The 15,566-nt window shown below is 23.5% G+C and overlaps 10 protein-coding genes across 10 annotated transcripts; 8 read left to right on the forward strand and 2 right to left on the reverse strand.

Annotated features, from left to right (window-relative positions):
• The first annotated feature begins 2,487 nt into the window (after positions 1 to 2,487).
• On the forward strand, positions 2,488 to 3,227 carry EHI_081630 (uncharacterized protein). Its single transcript, XM_646924.2, has 2 exons — positions 2,488 to 2,547; positions 2,688 to 3,227. Exons 1-2 carry the CDS (start codon positions 2,500 to 2,502, stop codon positions 3,165 to 3,167), a joined length of 528 nt encoding a protein of 175 aa, XP_652016.2. The 5' UTR covers positions 2,488 to 2,499; the 3' UTR covers positions 3,168 to 3,227.
• Positions 3,228 to 3,618: 391 nt separating this feature from the next.
• EHI_081640 (uncharacterized protein) lies at positions 3,619 to 4,875 on the forward strand (the record flags this gene model as incomplete). The annotated part of the gene is made up of 1 exon (XM_001913855.1): positions 3,619 to 4,875. One exon carries the CDS (start codon positions 3,619 to 3,621, stop codon positions 4,873 to 4,875), a length of 1,257 nt encoding a protein of 418 aa, XP_001913890.1.
• Positions 4,876 to 4,970: 95 nt separating this feature from the next.
• On the forward strand, positions 4,971 to 5,762 carry EHI_081650 (uncharacterized protein; the record flags this gene model as incomplete). Its single annotated transcript, XM_646925.2, has 1 exon — positions 4,971 to 5,762. The coding sequence occupies one exon, from the start codon at positions 4,971 to 4,973 to the stop codon at positions 5,760 to 5,762; it is 792 nt and encodes a 263-aa protein (XP_652017.2).
• An 89-nt stretch (positions 5,763 to 5,851) lies between these two features.
• On the reverse strand, positions 5,852 to 6,230 carry EHI_081660 (uncharacterized protein; the record flags this gene model as incomplete). Its single annotated transcript, XM_646926.1, has 2 exons — positions 5,852 to 6,038; positions 6,082 to 6,230. 2 exons carry the CDS (start codon positions 6,228 to 6,230, stop codon positions 5,852 to 5,854), a joined length of 336 nt encoding a protein of 111 aa, XP_652018.1.
• Positions 6,231 to 7,214: 984 nt separating this feature from the next.
• On the forward strand, positions 7,215 to 8,234 carry EHI_081670 (Rab GTPase activating protein, putative; the record flags this gene model as incomplete). The annotated part of the gene is made up of 1 exon (XM_646927.2): positions 7,215 to 8,234. The coding sequence occupies one exon, from the start codon at positions 7,215 to 7,217 to the stop codon at positions 8,232 to 8,234; it is 1,020 nt and encodes a 339-aa protein (XP_652019.2).
• A 96-nt stretch (positions 8,235 to 8,330) lies between these two features.
• Positions 8,331 to 8,879, forward strand: EHI_081680 (uncharacterized protein; the record flags this gene model as incomplete). Its single annotated transcript, XM_646928.2, has 1 exon — positions 8,331 to 8,879. One exon carries the CDS (start codon positions 8,331 to 8,333, stop codon positions 8,877 to 8,879), a length of 549 nt encoding a protein of 182 aa, XP_652020.2.
• A 178-nt stretch (positions 8,880 to 9,057) lies between these two features.
• Positions 9,058 to 9,993, forward strand: EHI_081690 (uncharacterized protein; the record flags this gene model as incomplete). The annotated part of the gene is made up of 1 exon (XM_646929.1): positions 9,058 to 9,993. One exon carries the CDS (start codon positions 9,058 to 9,060, stop codon positions 9,991 to 9,993), a length of 936 nt encoding a protein of 311 aa, XP_652021.1.
• Positions 9,994 to 10,133: 140 nt separating this feature from the next.
• On the forward strand, positions 10,134 to 10,937 carry EHI_081700 (uncharacterized protein; the record flags this gene model as incomplete). The annotated part of the gene is made up of 2 exons (XM_646930.2): positions 10,134 to 10,754; positions 10,807 to 10,937. Exons 1-2 carry the CDS (start codon positions 10,145 to 10,147, stop codon positions 10,935 to 10,937), a joined length of 741 nt encoding a protein of 246 aa, XP_652022.2. The 5' UTR covers positions 10,134 to 10,144.
• Positions 10,938 to 11,271: 334 nt separating this feature from the next.
• On the reverse strand, positions 11,272 to 12,332 carry EHI_081710 (uncharacterized protein; the record flags this gene model as incomplete). Its single annotated transcript, XM_646931.2, has 3 exons — positions 11,272 to 11,573; positions 11,626 to 11,848; positions 11,901 to 12,332. The coding sequence occupies 3 exons, from the start codon at positions 12,330 to 12,332 to the stop codon at positions 11,272 to 11,274; spliced, it is 957 nt and encodes a 318-aa protein (XP_652023.2).
• Positions 12,333 to 12,736: 404 nt separating this feature from the next.
• On the forward strand, positions 12,737 to 15,490 carry EHI_081720 (leucine rich repeat / protein phosphatase 2C domain containing protein; the record flags this gene model as incomplete). The annotated part of the gene is made up of 3 exons (XM_646933.2): positions 12,737 to 12,856; positions 12,916 to 13,233; positions 13,376 to 15,490. 3 exons carry the CDS (start codon positions 12,737 to 12,739, stop codon positions 15,488 to 15,490), a joined length of 2,553 nt encoding a protein of 850 aa, XP_652025.2.
• Positions 15,491 to 15,566: the final 76 nt, after the last annotated feature.

Consider the following 15,566-nt stretch of genomic DNA (forward strand, 5'->3'; position numbering starts at 1 on the left):
ATCAATAATCATTTATAATCATTTTATAAAACAAATGATTGAATGTTGATATTTTGCATCCATAGAATTTTCCATTTATTATATTTTGCTCCTAAAATAAAAATAAAAAAAAATAAAAAAAATATGATAAATACAGAATATATGAATATTTATGTTTATATTTTATTATCATTTATATTCTGTATGAAATATTAATGAAATAGATTATTTGATTATTCATATTTAATTATTTGTATTCTTTTATTATTATGTTATTTATCTATCGTATTTTTATATATTTATTTCTCTGTTTATAATATGTATATCATTGTATTCTTCTTATTATCTATATATTATTATATTATTATATTCTTCTTATTTTATGTTTTTTTCTATTTATATTCTTTAGATTTTCTTCTTGTTATTCTTTATATTTAAATGTATTTTATTATTTGAATATTCATCTTTATCATTTTTATATTCTTATCATTTTTATATTCTTATCATTTATATCTATTTTCAATTTATATTTATTCTCTTTTGTTTTATATTAATATTAATTTTATATTTTATATTTTGATTTTATTATTATATCATTTATTATCATTTCTCGTTTTATTTATCATTTATTCTTATTATTCTTTTGTTTTTATATTTTATGTCATATATTCATATCATTTTCATTTATATTTTATCACTTATTATATGTTATAATAACATAACACATATGATTGAATATATAATAAACATCATGTTTAAATTATACATATAAATAATAAACATAAAAAAGAATAAAATATTTTTCATTAATAAAATAATATTAATTATTTTACATCATTGAATTAGACACTTTTATTGAATATTTCTATTTTTACAATAAAAATACACTTTTTATTTCTTCTTTTCTTCTTTTATTACATCTTTGTGATTTATTACTTTTTACTTTCTTTATTATACTTTCTTTTTATTCTTTTTTATCCTTTATTCTACTTTCTTTTATATTATCTTCTTACTTTCTTTTTATTCTTTTATATATTTCTTTCTCTTCTTTTTCAATTATTTGCTTTTTTCGTTGCCTATTCAAACAATTTAACAGAAAGCTCAATCAGTATTAAATCAAAATAATAACCAAATATAAGTATGAAGAAGAGTATAAAATTAAAATAATGTGAATTATTGAATATGAATAAATAATGTTATTAATATAAAATAGTTATGAAATAAAGTATAAATAATTGAATAAAACAAAGATATACTGAAAGATAGCAACCTCAGAATATGTGTAAATAATAAATTGTGTTATTTTATTATTTTGTTGTAACTTAAATAATAAACCAAAATCTAATGATAATAGAATGAACATTAACATAAATTATATTACTGGTTCATTATCTAACTATGGTTATATATCAATAATAACAATTGAATTAGAACCAAATGAAATCAAGAAATCATCATTCCAACTTCATCAAATCACTTTTTATTGAAAAACAGATAAATATATTTTTCAAAATTGATATGTAAGCATTGTGACTATATTGTAAATATACAAATCTATTGAATGTAAAACAAAATAAATAAACAAATGCTTCAAACTTCTTTTCTTAATTAATACAAGGATGTTATTGTAAAAAGTGTCACTAAGTTAATGTTTATGATTCAATATCTTTCATATTCTAATGGATTGGCACAACACACTCTTTTTTATGAAAGATATTTTAATTATCAAATTCATGTTTTTATTCAAAAAAAAAACAAAAGAACAATTTTCATTTATTATCAAACATAAATAGAAATAAATTCACGTAATTAAATTACTACAATACAATGGCTATAAACTAAGTAACACCCCATGATCAAAGATAATAATTTATGATAATAAACAGATGACAATTAAATTAGTCTTTTATTCTTTATTTAGTCATTAAATTACTTTAATCCATTAAACACTTTGAATCTATCATTCACTCATTTTCATTGACACTCTTAGTTTATTTGAATTATTAATAATCAGTCTAACTCATTTTAATAACAGCTCATCTCTCATAACTAATGCCATCCTAATAACTTTATTTTAAATCCCACAACAAGAGACATTTCTTTAAAACACACATAATATTAACAACACATCATTTCCAATTTACTTCTTGATTATTCTGAACTACATACTTCTTGAACTCCCTTAATAAATAAGCGTCGCTTTATAAATCTATTTCTTTGAGATTGTATAACACTTAACCAAAAACAAAATCATTTTCTCTGTTGTTACTTCAATTTCTTACTTAAGTTATTCAACCTTTTGGACTATAAAATAGAAGCATTTAGATGAAACACAAGAAAAACAAATGTGATAAAACTAAATGAAAAGAAATACACAGAAAATATTCTTTCCTGATCTGATAGAACTATGATTAAAAAGTGAAAAAAAGCAAAAATCAAAGAAAATAATTGAAAAAAAGTGAAACAAATAAAGAAGAATTTTTAGAGATCTAGATCTAAAATTATTTTATACTATCAACAATGAGTGTATTATTACTCGTATTACTGATTGCTTTCTCAAATGGACAAGTTTGTTTTACATGAATATTTTAGATTATAAAAATAATGATAAATTTTCTTTTTTTTTTTGGAAAGAAAAGAAAGTCCAAATGAAAAGAAAGGAGAAAAGATTTAGATGAAAAAAAAAATGAAATAAACTGACGTAATAGATGTATGCTATGGTAAGTACATTTGGAGGATATGATGTTGTTAGCCCAGTTGATGCTTGTAGAGGAGAACAATGCCGAAAACAAGTTAAGGCAATTATGGCTAAAGCACAAGCATTAGAAAATAGTTTAAAAAAATTAGATGATACTGAAAGAGCGTTAGTACGTGAAAACGAACATGACATGGCAGATATGGCAGTATTCACAAGCCACGATGAAACAAAAACATTAAGAAATAAAATCCAAGTTCAAAATGAAAATTTGAGAAAAGTAAGAAAGACTAGAGTCGAATTAATGAGAACGTTATATAAACTTGTTGGTAAATTATCAGTACCACAACAAGGACGTTTGATTAGATATTTAAATCTTGAACACCGAATTGATATTAAATATGATAATTTCAAAGAAGGAGAAGGTATTCCAAGTAAAATGAAGACGTGTGAAAATAAGCGTGGAGTTGACCCAGAAATTGACGAAAATTAAGAAAGTTTAAGCTTTTCATCAAATTGTGGTTGTTATTGCTTCAATTGGGTTTCTTTTCATGAACTGTTTTTGTTTTGTTCATTTCATTGAAGTGTTTTGAAAAAAACCACAAAAAAATCAACTTCTTTTTGGTGTTTTTATTATAGTTTCATAATAATTACTTTTATTAGAAAGTATAATTTAATAAATAAAGAAGTAAAAAATAATAAAAATAACAAAAAAAAAAGGAAATGAGAAGTTCCGTAATAAGTTGAGATGAACTTAAAAGATTTAAGCTAAAGAAATGATTTTCATCATCTTCTCATTCTTTTGGATAAGAGGTATTGTTAATGCTAATAAGATTTCATGTCAATCAATTTCAAATCATTGTAATGAAAAGTTAAATAGAGAAAATTGCCAAGTATTAGAGATTAATAAAGATTTTTATATTACTAAAGAATGTGATGAGTTAATGAAAGATATTAATCAAATCAATATATCAAAGAATTGTACAATTATAATAGATGAAGATATTAATATTCAGCAAAAAATACTTGTAGAACGTGGTGTTCATGTTATTTTAATGAGAAATAGCATTATTAGAAATGGAATGATTATTGAAAGAGATAGTATAGTAGAAATTCCACAAATAGAAATTAAACAAAGTAAAGTTATTGTTAAAGGAACATTAGAAGTTCAAGGAAATGTTATTATTGAAGAGAATTCTACACTTGAAATTAACAATAATGGACATTTTAATGTTAAACAAGGAAGAGTTATATTAAAATCAAATGGTTTATTTATTAATGGAAATGAGAGTGAAATAATTATTTTTGATAGTCTAATAGGATATGAAAATTCATCAATTCTTTTTAAAGAAGGAAGTCATTTAGTTATTAACAACCAAATTGAATTATATGATAATACTATACTTACAATAGAAAAAGAATGTATTATTCAAATTAATGGATATTTTGTTAATGTATTTAATAATGGACAAATTCATATTGGTTCAATGAGTTTATTTGAATGTCAGAATCTTTATATTTATGGTACTTCTATTATTTCTATTGAAGATAACGTTAAATTAATAACTAATAACATTTATGTATTTCAAACACCTCACTTAGATATTAAGAATAATGTTTATATTAATATTAAGAAATACATCTCATCATATTCAAAGGCTGTCATTGAACTAGGAAGTAATAGTATTGTTAATGCATCAAGTATATTTTTGTTATATAATACAACATTAAATACTGGAGAATCAACAATAATATCATCTAATTCCTTTGAATTAAGTGGAGATTCATTACTGAATATTGGAAAGAATACTACAATTACTGTTTCAGGTAAGAAATTATCAAAAGAATGTTTAAATAACAATTCACATGATTTTTGTTATTCTCTTTCTATCAAAGGTAAATCAACTATTATTGTTGATAACAATTATCAATTTAATCCAATATTCAATATTCAATTTGGTAGAGTTAATCAATGGAATACAACAAATATTATTTTAATGAACTCTAATGAACGATGTGTTGATTTATATAGTTTTAAGGAGAGTTATGACTTTATTAATGAAGTTGAGAAAGAAGAATATCACTTAATGTGCAATAAAAAATTAGGAAGGTATTGCATTGGATTAATTGATTATCATGTTGAATGTAACCAAAACAAATATCATTGTCCTTGTGATGAAACAATCAAAGAGGAACTTTAATTAAGTTGAATAGAAATAACTTTTTGTTTGATTTTGATAAGTTTAGTTAATAAAATGATTTATAAAGAAGTTATTAATTATGAGATACAATAATTATGCAAAAACAATTTCTTGTTGAGGTTGATTGTTGTGGTGTTGAACATCATAGAATTGTTGTTGATCAAAAAATGTTTCATTTGAAATCTTTTGATAAGAAATTACGTACAATTTTTAGACAACTTCCAAAAGAAAGAGTTTTATTTTATTGTGGTTTAAATGGACCATCAGTTATTACTAATCAAAATGATTGGATTAGATTTTATCAAGAAGGAAGTGGAGTTGTGAGTCTACATATTTTTGAGAATGAAAATGGGATGATTTCTACAAAAGAAGGAATAATGAATATCATTGAAATTCTTATATTACCTCATTTATCTCAATCACTTATGTGTTGGAAAGAATTAAATACAATATTAAAAGATGAAGAATTTAAAAGTCAATGTAAATTAATTACTCAAATGTTTATTAGGAAATGTCAAATAAAAGAAGAAACTGATTATAATAAGAAGGAAGTTGGATATCAGATGGAATTTATCAGAGATGTAACATTTAAATCTTTACAAACTATTCATAAAAATGAAAAACATATAAAAATATGGATGGTTCAAAATAGTGGAAATCAACAATGGCCTAAAGGATGTTACATTGGTCAGTGGAAAGGAAATGCACTAATTCCAACTAAAAGTACTTTTATAATTCCACAAATTATACATAGTAATATTATTCAAGTTTCTTATGAATTTATGATTAAACAATGTGGAACATGGATTATTCAATGTCGGTTATTTACTGTTGACCATATTCCATTTGGTGATATTTTATGGATTCGATGTACAGTAATTGATTAATGAATAATAAACTAATAAATAAATGAAAATCAATTGTATTATTTATTTGGTAATCTTAGCATTAACCTCATATTTCTAAAAGTTAATATTTATTTAATTGTTAGATAGAAATAAGAATCAAACTGAAGTTTGGCTTGAATAACAAGAAGGTCATTTCTAGTATCTTTGACTATTGCAATAGATTGATCAATAGTTTTATCAAAATCCTTTGATTTTTCACTTATTAATTGTTGAATATGAGCTACATGTTGTAATTGATCTTTGATAATACTTTGACTATTTTGTGATTGTCTTTTCATTTTATTTAATAGAAACAAACATTTCTTTTTGATTCATTTCAATTTCCTCACATTTTTGTTTTTGATCAGTAATTTTAATAATATCAATTAGTTCAACATTTTCTTCTTGTTTTTCACTTGTTTGATTCACTTGTTGTGTTTCTGGTTGTTGTTGGTTTTCTTCACTCATATTGTGTAAATACAAAGTTTTTGAGTTAAAATTTTCCATATTTTTTAAAAAACAAATTTTAAACCAAAAATTTATTTTTATGTTATTCTTCTTTTTCTTCATAAAGACTTATTTTATTGAACAATTTATCTGTTGTTTTTTTATTCTAATTCATTTAAGTTGATCTTCATACTAACACCATCTTATTTAACAGGTAAAAGACAATAAATAATTCAAAAACAGTATATTATGTTATACTATTATTGAAAAAAAAGAAGATAGTACAGGAACTATTGTTCTAATACTCTATAAGTAATAATTCATCATTTATTTTCAATAGAAACATATATCCTTGTGATACCTTTTCATACTCTTATGATTCATACATAAAAATATCTGATTTTTCATCTCAAATAATCATTACTATTTGTTTTGGTCTAACTAATCCACAAGAATTGAACCTTTGAATAAATAGAATAATGAATATTAACTATCAACAAATTAAAACAAAAAGAACCTAAATGAATGAAATATTCTAAAAAAAAAATAATTGTGTTGAAAATGTCGATGATTTAATATTGCTCAGTACCAGAAATATCAAACAATTGAAATTATTCAAAATCAATACTTCATTAATTTCTTTTTATTTTGATAATCATTATTCAAATAAATCAGAACTGTTTTTATATTCATTTCTTTCATTTCAACACAACTTTCTACATGACTAGAGATAATCATTCTTAGTGTTGAGTAGTATAAAGGAAAATAATGAAAAATGAAACTTCAATCTTTAAATGACATATTAATTCGTGTCATAAATTCAAATCTTGTTATTACCTTCTCATTAATAATCACAGAACATCAAAGCAAGCACCAAACAACAAAAGACAGTCTTTCTGAAATAAATCACAAAGAAATAGTGATTAGTACTGAAAAAATAGAATATCATTGTGTTATATATAACATGAAATAAGATTGAATAAGAACTTTAAAAAGAAGAGTTATATGGATAATTTGATATATCGAGGAGATAATGATGAATTAAGAATTGAAAGAAATGACACGATAGTTAATGACATATATAAGATTAGATATGACAATTTCATTGAGATGAAAGATGAAGATGGTAGAATTAATGAATTTGAAGAAAACGAGTTGAGAACATTAGTTAAATATCATGGAAGCGACGAAACAAGCAGAGTTATTTTGTGGGAAATGTTTCTTGGGATATTGAAATTTAGTTCAACAGAAGAAGAAAGAAATCAACAACTTCTTTTATTAAAGAATGAATATGATGAAATTAAAAAGCGATGGAATGGAAAACAACCAGAAGAAATGGATGAACAAACAAAGAAAAGATATAAACGAGATATTAATATCATTTGTAAAGATGTTCAACGGACTGATAGAGATAATGTCTTATTTAAAGATTTAACAAGTACTACATTAAAAGTTATGTTTGATGTATTAGTTAGTATGAGTATAACAAGTGAATGTGGATATGGACAAGGAATGAGTGATATAGTAGCTTTAATTATACAAATTACATATTCAGAATTTGAAGTATTTTATTTATTTCAAGGAATACTTGAATTAGTAAAAGAATTTTATGGAGAAGAAGGAAGAATATCATCAGATAAAATGATGAATGTAGGAAATATTATTTGTGTTGTAGATGAAGAATTTGGAGAATATTTGAATAAATACAATATTACGTTTGAATTTATTGTTAAATGGTTATTGATGTTATTTAAACGAGAGTTTTGGTCAAAAGAAGTATTACGATTATGGGATAGTTTTATTTCATTTCCAAAAGACAAATTATATCTATTCTTATCAGCAACAATTCTCATCAAAAATAGATTAGAAATCATGAATAGTCAGATGAGATTTGATGATTTGTTTATTTGGACACTCAAATTAGAACATAAAATTCCATTGCAATATATTTATGATGCAGATAATTTATTATATGAATTTAGAATGAAAGCAACACCAGAACAACAAAAAAGAGTATTTAATTAAAATATTTTTTTTTTTGAGTTTGAAATAGAAAATAATAATTGTTTTAAGAAGATATTTTAAGAAGAAGAACTTAAAATGATAAAGAATTCAAGTCAAATGACAAAAGAATTAATAAATGAAGTTAATAACATAAAACAACAAATAGAATTATTAAAAAAAGAAATGAAAGACCAATCATTAATTACAAGACAAATGTTATGGTTTGGTGATTATAGTTTTTATAGTGAACATTTAGTATTTGATAAGACAACTCTTACTATCAGTTGTCCAAAAAATGTAAAAGTATCTTATTGTAATATTATTTTATATATCCCAATTAAAAAATTCACTGTTCGAGTATTAAATGGTAATGTATGTATTGGATTTGTAACTGTTAAAGAACCAATTGATTTAAATAGAGCAGTAAAACCATCATTATTACATGTATTATATTATGATGGAGTATATATGGGAGATGATAGGTCTCTTCAAAGATCATCATTCGGTTTACAAGATGGAGTTATCACTGTTAGTTATAATGAAAAAACTAAATTCATTACTTTTCAATGTAATGATGTTGAAGAAAAAGGATTTAAAGGAGTTGAAGAAAATAATTTATATCCACTTCTTTCATTTAAACCAGACACTGTAGTACAAGTATTATAAAACATCAACTTACTAACAAATAACAAATTAGAAAGAATCTCAACAAAATTTAATTAAATATTAATATATTTAATATATTTTTACTATAATTTATTATTTTGAATTATTTATAAAAAAAAAATGGAAAAGACAAAAATGGAAAGTGAACTTTAAAAAGTAAATAAAATAGTACGAAAGAATGTCAAATATTTATCAGACTTGTCCTTCACAATTCTATAAACAATTTAGAATTGCTAAACAATTAGCACAACACCAAAATGGAATGGTTCTTCCTATTCAACAACATACTCCTCTAAATGTTGGTTATTTACAACCACCTCCTCAACAACAACAAGTTCCAATACGAAGACAATATATTAGTCAAACACTTAACTCAAAGGATTATCAAAAAATGGCAAAACAAGCACAAATTTATAATAATAACCCAAGAAATATTCCTATAGCTGGTATGGTTTATCAAGAAAATCCATATGCTCAAATACAACAACAAAGAAGACAACAACGTGGAGATCGTAGTCGATTAGCAGAAATTAGAAGTCAAATTGAAGCATTAAATGCAGAAGTTGCAGAGATTTGTATGAGAAATAAAGGTAATGATGAATTACCTAATCTAAGAACTGGTGTTGTAGCACCAAATCCTATGGCAATGAAATATGGAAGAATTCCACAAAGAGTTCATGTTCAAGACGATATGCCAGATCCAGTATATGATCCATATTTAATAGATAATACATTCTTCTCACCATCAATGTCTCCATCTTCTTTTACTCAAACATACCAACAACCAGATGATGATTTCTATGGTGATGATTGGGAAAATGAAGATGGATTTTCAATGACCCAACCAATTCAAATACAACCAATTCAAACTGCTCGTCCTGTTGCTATAAGACAAGCACAACCTATTTATATTCAACCCACTCAACCACAATTTGTTCCTGTCAGACAAATACAACCTCAAGTACAATACATTAATCCTTATCGTAATCGTACAAATAATAGATATGTTCAACGACAAAATATTCAACCAATGATCCAACAATTACCTCAACAACAAGTTCAATACGTTGCACCAGTTCAATGGGAACCAGTGAATTATTCATATTATCAATAAACTAAGTTGTGAATGTCTTTTAATATTATTTTGTTTTTGTTTCTTTCTATTAGAAAATTAGGTTTATATTCATTTTCTTTTCACTTTAAAGATTTTATTTCTTTTTCAATTGAACTGTCAATTTTATTTAATTTCTTTTTCATAAAATAACATGACTTTTAATACCATTAAAAAATTACCAATTCTTATTAGAAATGCAGCACTTATTGCTGTTACTACAATTTTTGTTTGTTTTATTTTATCAACATTCTTAAATCATTATCCATCAAGTGTAATACTACCATTCATTTCATTAACAGGTTATAAAGCACCAGAATATTATTTATATTCATTTGGATTTTGTATAACAGGTATATTATTTTTATATTGTTCATATCACATTCATTTTTCTGTTTTACCAATTACTGAATTATTTTCTGAACAACAAATTATTAAATTATTCATTACATTATCATCAGGAGTTATTTGTTTTATGATTCATGCAATTATTCCATTACAAAATGATATTATTTCATCACCTCATTTAACATTAGGAAGTAGAATTCATCAAAGTTGTGCAGGAATATTTTTCATGTTAGTTATAATACATACATCTTACATATTCTACATTCTCAAAGACAAGAAAAATGTTTTTTCTTATTTTGATGAACGTGCAATGAATTTTAGAAAATGGTGTTGTATTGGATGTGGAATTACTATTATATTAGCAATGGCAATTCATCCTACAACAGTTTCTATCTTTGGTAGTGTTGCAATGAAATGTTTGTTATTTAATTTAAATATAAAATATGGATTATGTTATTAATACTTTAGTTGTTGTTTCTGTAGCAGCTATTGCTCAATGGATACTTGTTGGATTTATCATTTTAATTTTTGTTTCCTATTCAATGGATATTACCAAAATTTTACCACGAATCTATGAGAAAGAACATATAACTAAGTAATTAATCTTTTTTTTTTGAACAATCATCTCTTCTTTCGTTTTTTTTTTCTTTTTCATCTTAGTATTGTTTATTGTTTGGTTTTTATCTATTTAAGTTATGTGTCTTTGAATAAATCATCAATAATGAATATTTCTTCTTTTAGTAGAAAAGAAATTGAGTATCAAGTAGTTGAAGGAGAATGGAAAAGAAAAAGATTCAACAATATGACTAATTCATTGTTATTATAATATATTAATAATAATGAATGTTGAATCAACCAATTACCACTTGAAAATTAATCAATTCTTTTTTCTTAATTTGTCACTCATTAAATAAGAAATGGTTAAACCTTCAATCAATTAATAAGTTCAAATGCTTGGTCAATGTATGGTTTTGATCGTTCAATTCCAATTGGATATTCTCCATTCCACTCAGTTTCATTATTGAGATATAATGAGTACAATACTTCGTATGGTGTTACTGTTGGAATATCACCTTCAAATTTCAATTCAGATAAATCAGAACCAAGAACAATAGCAATATCAACTTGTCCACTATAATTCAATAATTTATTTTCTGGATTACCCATGAAGACAGTGATAACACGATATTCTTTCATCAATAAACTCCTTAATTTTTTAAATGACTCAGAATTGTCTAATTAATGAATTTCTTTTTTTTATAGTATTTAATGAAAAGATAAACAAACACCAATCAGGGTCAAGAAGTAAAAGCATAAATGTTGTTGCACTTCTAATTTTATCAAATAATGAATATCTATTCATTACATATTTCATTGTTTCTTTGGAACAATCAATTTCTTCTCCATTGACAACATTAATTTTCTTAATATTCATTGGATTGAAATATAACTGGAATGGCATTGAATTAAATGTTTCACTTCCATAAATAATTACTACTTTATTGATATTCTATATTTTATAAATTATCTTTTCATACATCATAAATTAAATCATAACAAACATTTTTTATTGCTTTTTCTCTAATAATAAATGCATCTTTCATATCAACTACTAAATACTCTTTGTTTAAAGACTTCATAAAACTATATTTTTCCATTAATGAAGGTTCTACAATGATAATAGTAGCATTATCAATTGGAATTGATTGAATAGCAGGAATATTTAATGGATAAATATAGACATTATTTCGTTGTTCACAAATTCCTCCAACTTCAACTACCAAAGTTTTATCATCTTTTTGAAATTGTTTAAATGAATGTTCAGAACATGATTGATATGGTGTATGAAGTATAGCAATTGTATTAATTAATGGAAGTAATGTCATATGGATTTGAGCTGATAACTCTCTATATTCAGGAGATGTACAATTTATTACAACTCGTTGGTATTTTGGTAATATTCCAGCAAGTGAAGGAGGGAGGGTTATAGCCATTGTAACAATTTACTGAATTACTAAGATCACCATTCGTCTCATTCTTCTTTTCAATTTCTTTTTTGATTAAAAAACCATAAATTATAAATTAATATTCACATTGAATTTACAGTACATAATTTGTCCATAACAATACCTTTTATTAATTAAGTCAATAACATGGTATGGTTAGTACTTATAACAACAGCAGAATAATTTAATGAAAATATTTACATTGAATATAACAAGGTATATGAATGAAATAAAAAATATATTTGATAGGAATAACTAATGAAATTAATGCAATTATTTGTTGAAGAAATAAGAAAATATTGAAGAATAAGTAATTAATATGTTTTTTAGATAACACTGAAAATAGATTGTAGTTAGAATTTGCAGATCTATTTGAAAAAAAATTCCAAATAATGACACAAGTTACTACAAATCTTGTTGCTAAGTCAAAAGGATATACTTGTATTCCAAATGAAATAATGAAACTTAAACATTCATTAAAAAGTCTTGATTTGAGTTTAAATCAAATTAATGTATGTTATTTATAATTCATAGACATAACACAAGAAAAATAAACCACTCATTATTATAGTCTATAGAACCATCATTCTCAAATTTTTCATTATTAACTCTCCTTCGATTAAGAGGAAATAACATTAATAAGTTTCCTGATCCAATTCTTGATCTTCAATCATTAAAATGTCTTGATTTATCCAATAACCATATTACATCTATTCCACCAAATATTGTTTGTTTAAATAATTTATCTGAATTGATTATGGGTCAAAATAATCTGACATCTCTTCCAAAAGAAATTGGAATAATGACAACTCTTGTAAATATCACATTACCAGCAAATAACTTAAAAGAATTACCATTAGAAATATGTTCATTAACAAAGTTAACATTTGTTTGTTTTAATTTTGTTTATTCTTCATCATTTTATAGAAAGAATTGGTATTAACTTTTTATTAATTCATCAATCTTTCAATCTTCAGATTGAGTTTAAAAGTAATGAAAGAAAAAGACAAGAAAGAAATATTTATCTTTAGGTTGACCTTAGTAATAATAATTTTGATAATTTTCCACAAGTTCTTGGGAAATTATCAAATATTAGAACATTATGGATGTTTTATAATAATTTGAATAAATTAAAAGGAATTGAAGGAATAAAACATCTCAATCAATTAAAATTACTTCATAATAAATTTACTCAAATACCAAAACAAATATTTAATTTAACAGAACTTTGTTCATTAGAATTAGATAATAATTTAATCAGAAAAATACCACCAGAAATTAAAGAATTAAAAAAACTTAAAGAAATTGCATTTACTGATTGTTTAATTCAAAGAATTCCAGAAGAAATTGTATCACTTTCTAATCTTCAAGAACTTGTTATTGTTAGAAGTAGAGTTAATGAATTTCCAAGATTTTTAAGAAAAATGCCAAAGATTTCAAATTTAATTATTACTGACTCATTAATTACAGAAGTTAGTTGTACATTAAATAACTGTTGTATAATATTAGAAAATAATAAATTAACAGAAATAAAATGTACACCAAATGACAATGTATTTACATTAAATCTTTGTAATAATCATTTAAAAAAAATACCAAATACAACAGATCTTCAAACAATTCATGAATTATATCTTACTAATAATTTCATTCAACAAATAGAACAAACTGAATTACATTCAAACCTTAAAATTTTAACATTAGCTTCAAATAAATTAACATCTTTTCCAGAAAAAGGAATTAGTTATAATAAATTAAAAGAATTAAATTTAAGTAATAATGGAATTTCACAATTACCAAATAATTTATTTACATTTCTTCCATATTTAAAAATACTTAAACTTGGTATTAATCAATTAACAACAATACCTACTTCACTTGGTATTTTAAATCAATTAGAAGAATTAAATTTATCACATAATAAATTAACAGAATTTCCATTAAATATTTTAAAATTAACATCATTAACAAATTTATATTTAACACATAATTATATTTGTGATTTACCTAAAAATTTAAGTCAATTAAATAATCTTCAAGTTGTTGATTTTTCAAGTAATAATATTATTTCTGCACTTCCTCTTATTAAATGTACAACAATTAAATCACTTTCAATGGCATTTAATAAAAATCTTCATATTCCATCAGAATTAACTCTAATGAAACAATTAAAAAATATTAATTTTATTGGAACATTACCTGAAGTAAAATATCCTCTTAATGTAAATTTTATTAAACAATTAAATATCTTTGAAATATCATGTTTTAATACAGAAAAAAGAGATAGAAATAAACCACAAACTATCATTCATACTCCTTTATTATTTTTAAAATCTGCTTATTGTAATCAACTTAAATTACCTTTATCTTCTCCTCAATTTGAAGAAAATTCATTTGAATGTCCTGTTGAAATTGGTATATCAAATATGTGTGGTAAAAGAGATTCAATGCAAGATACATCAGTTGTTATTACTAATTTTTTAGGAATTGGATTTCATTTATTATCATTATTTGATGGACATAGTGGAATTTATTCAAGTTGTTTTTGTGCTTCACAATTCCCTAATTGTTTTGCAAATATTTTATCTAAAAATCCTCAACAATCAATTGAAGATGCATTAATTCATTCATTTAAAGAAATGAATCAAAAAATTAATGAATATAAATTTAATGATGGAACTGCTGCAAATGTAGTATTAATTACTCCTCAAAGATATTTTATTGCTAATGTTGGTGATTCAAGATGTATTCTTGTTAAAAAAGATTCAATTATTATACTTAATGAAGACCATACTATTAATAATCCTGATGAAGTTCAAAGAATTCGTAAATTAAATGGATTTATTGATCATTCTAAAGTTAATGGTGAAATTGTTTTAACTAGAACTTTAGGTGATATTCAATGTTCATCAGTTTGTAGTTGTATTCCACAAATTACTTGTCATGAAAGAGGAATAGATGATATATGTATTGTATTATGTTGTGATGGTGTTTTTGATGTATTATCAAATGAATTAGTTGGAGAAATTTGTAGAAAAAAGTCTAATGAATCTGCATCAGTATTATCTTCATTAATAAGAGATATTGCATATAACAATGGATGTAAAGATAACATTAGTTGTATTGTTTGTAAACTTATGTCTTAAAACAAAAAAAAAATCTCTTTTACTTAATAATTATTTCATTCTCTTTGTTTTAAATAACATTCTTTTCTTTTTGTTT

This window comes from Entamoeba histolytica, genomic scaffold (assembly GCF_000208925.1).
Source record: "Entamoeba histolytica HM-1:IMSS scf_1104750517541 genomic scaffold, whole genome shotgun sequence".
Taxonomy (NCBI): domain Eukaryota; phylum Evosea; order Mastigamoebida; family Endamoebidae; genus Entamoeba; species Entamoeba histolytica.

Coding starts and splice junctions, on each gene's coding strand:
- EHI_081630 (XM_646924.2), top strand. CDS start 2,500: ATGAGTGTATTATTACTCGTATTACTGATTGCTTTCTCAAATGGACAA. Junction 2,548..2,687: donor TTGCTTTCTCAAATGGACAA/GTTTGTTTTACA, acceptor CTGACGTAATAG/ATGTATGCTATGGTAAGTAC.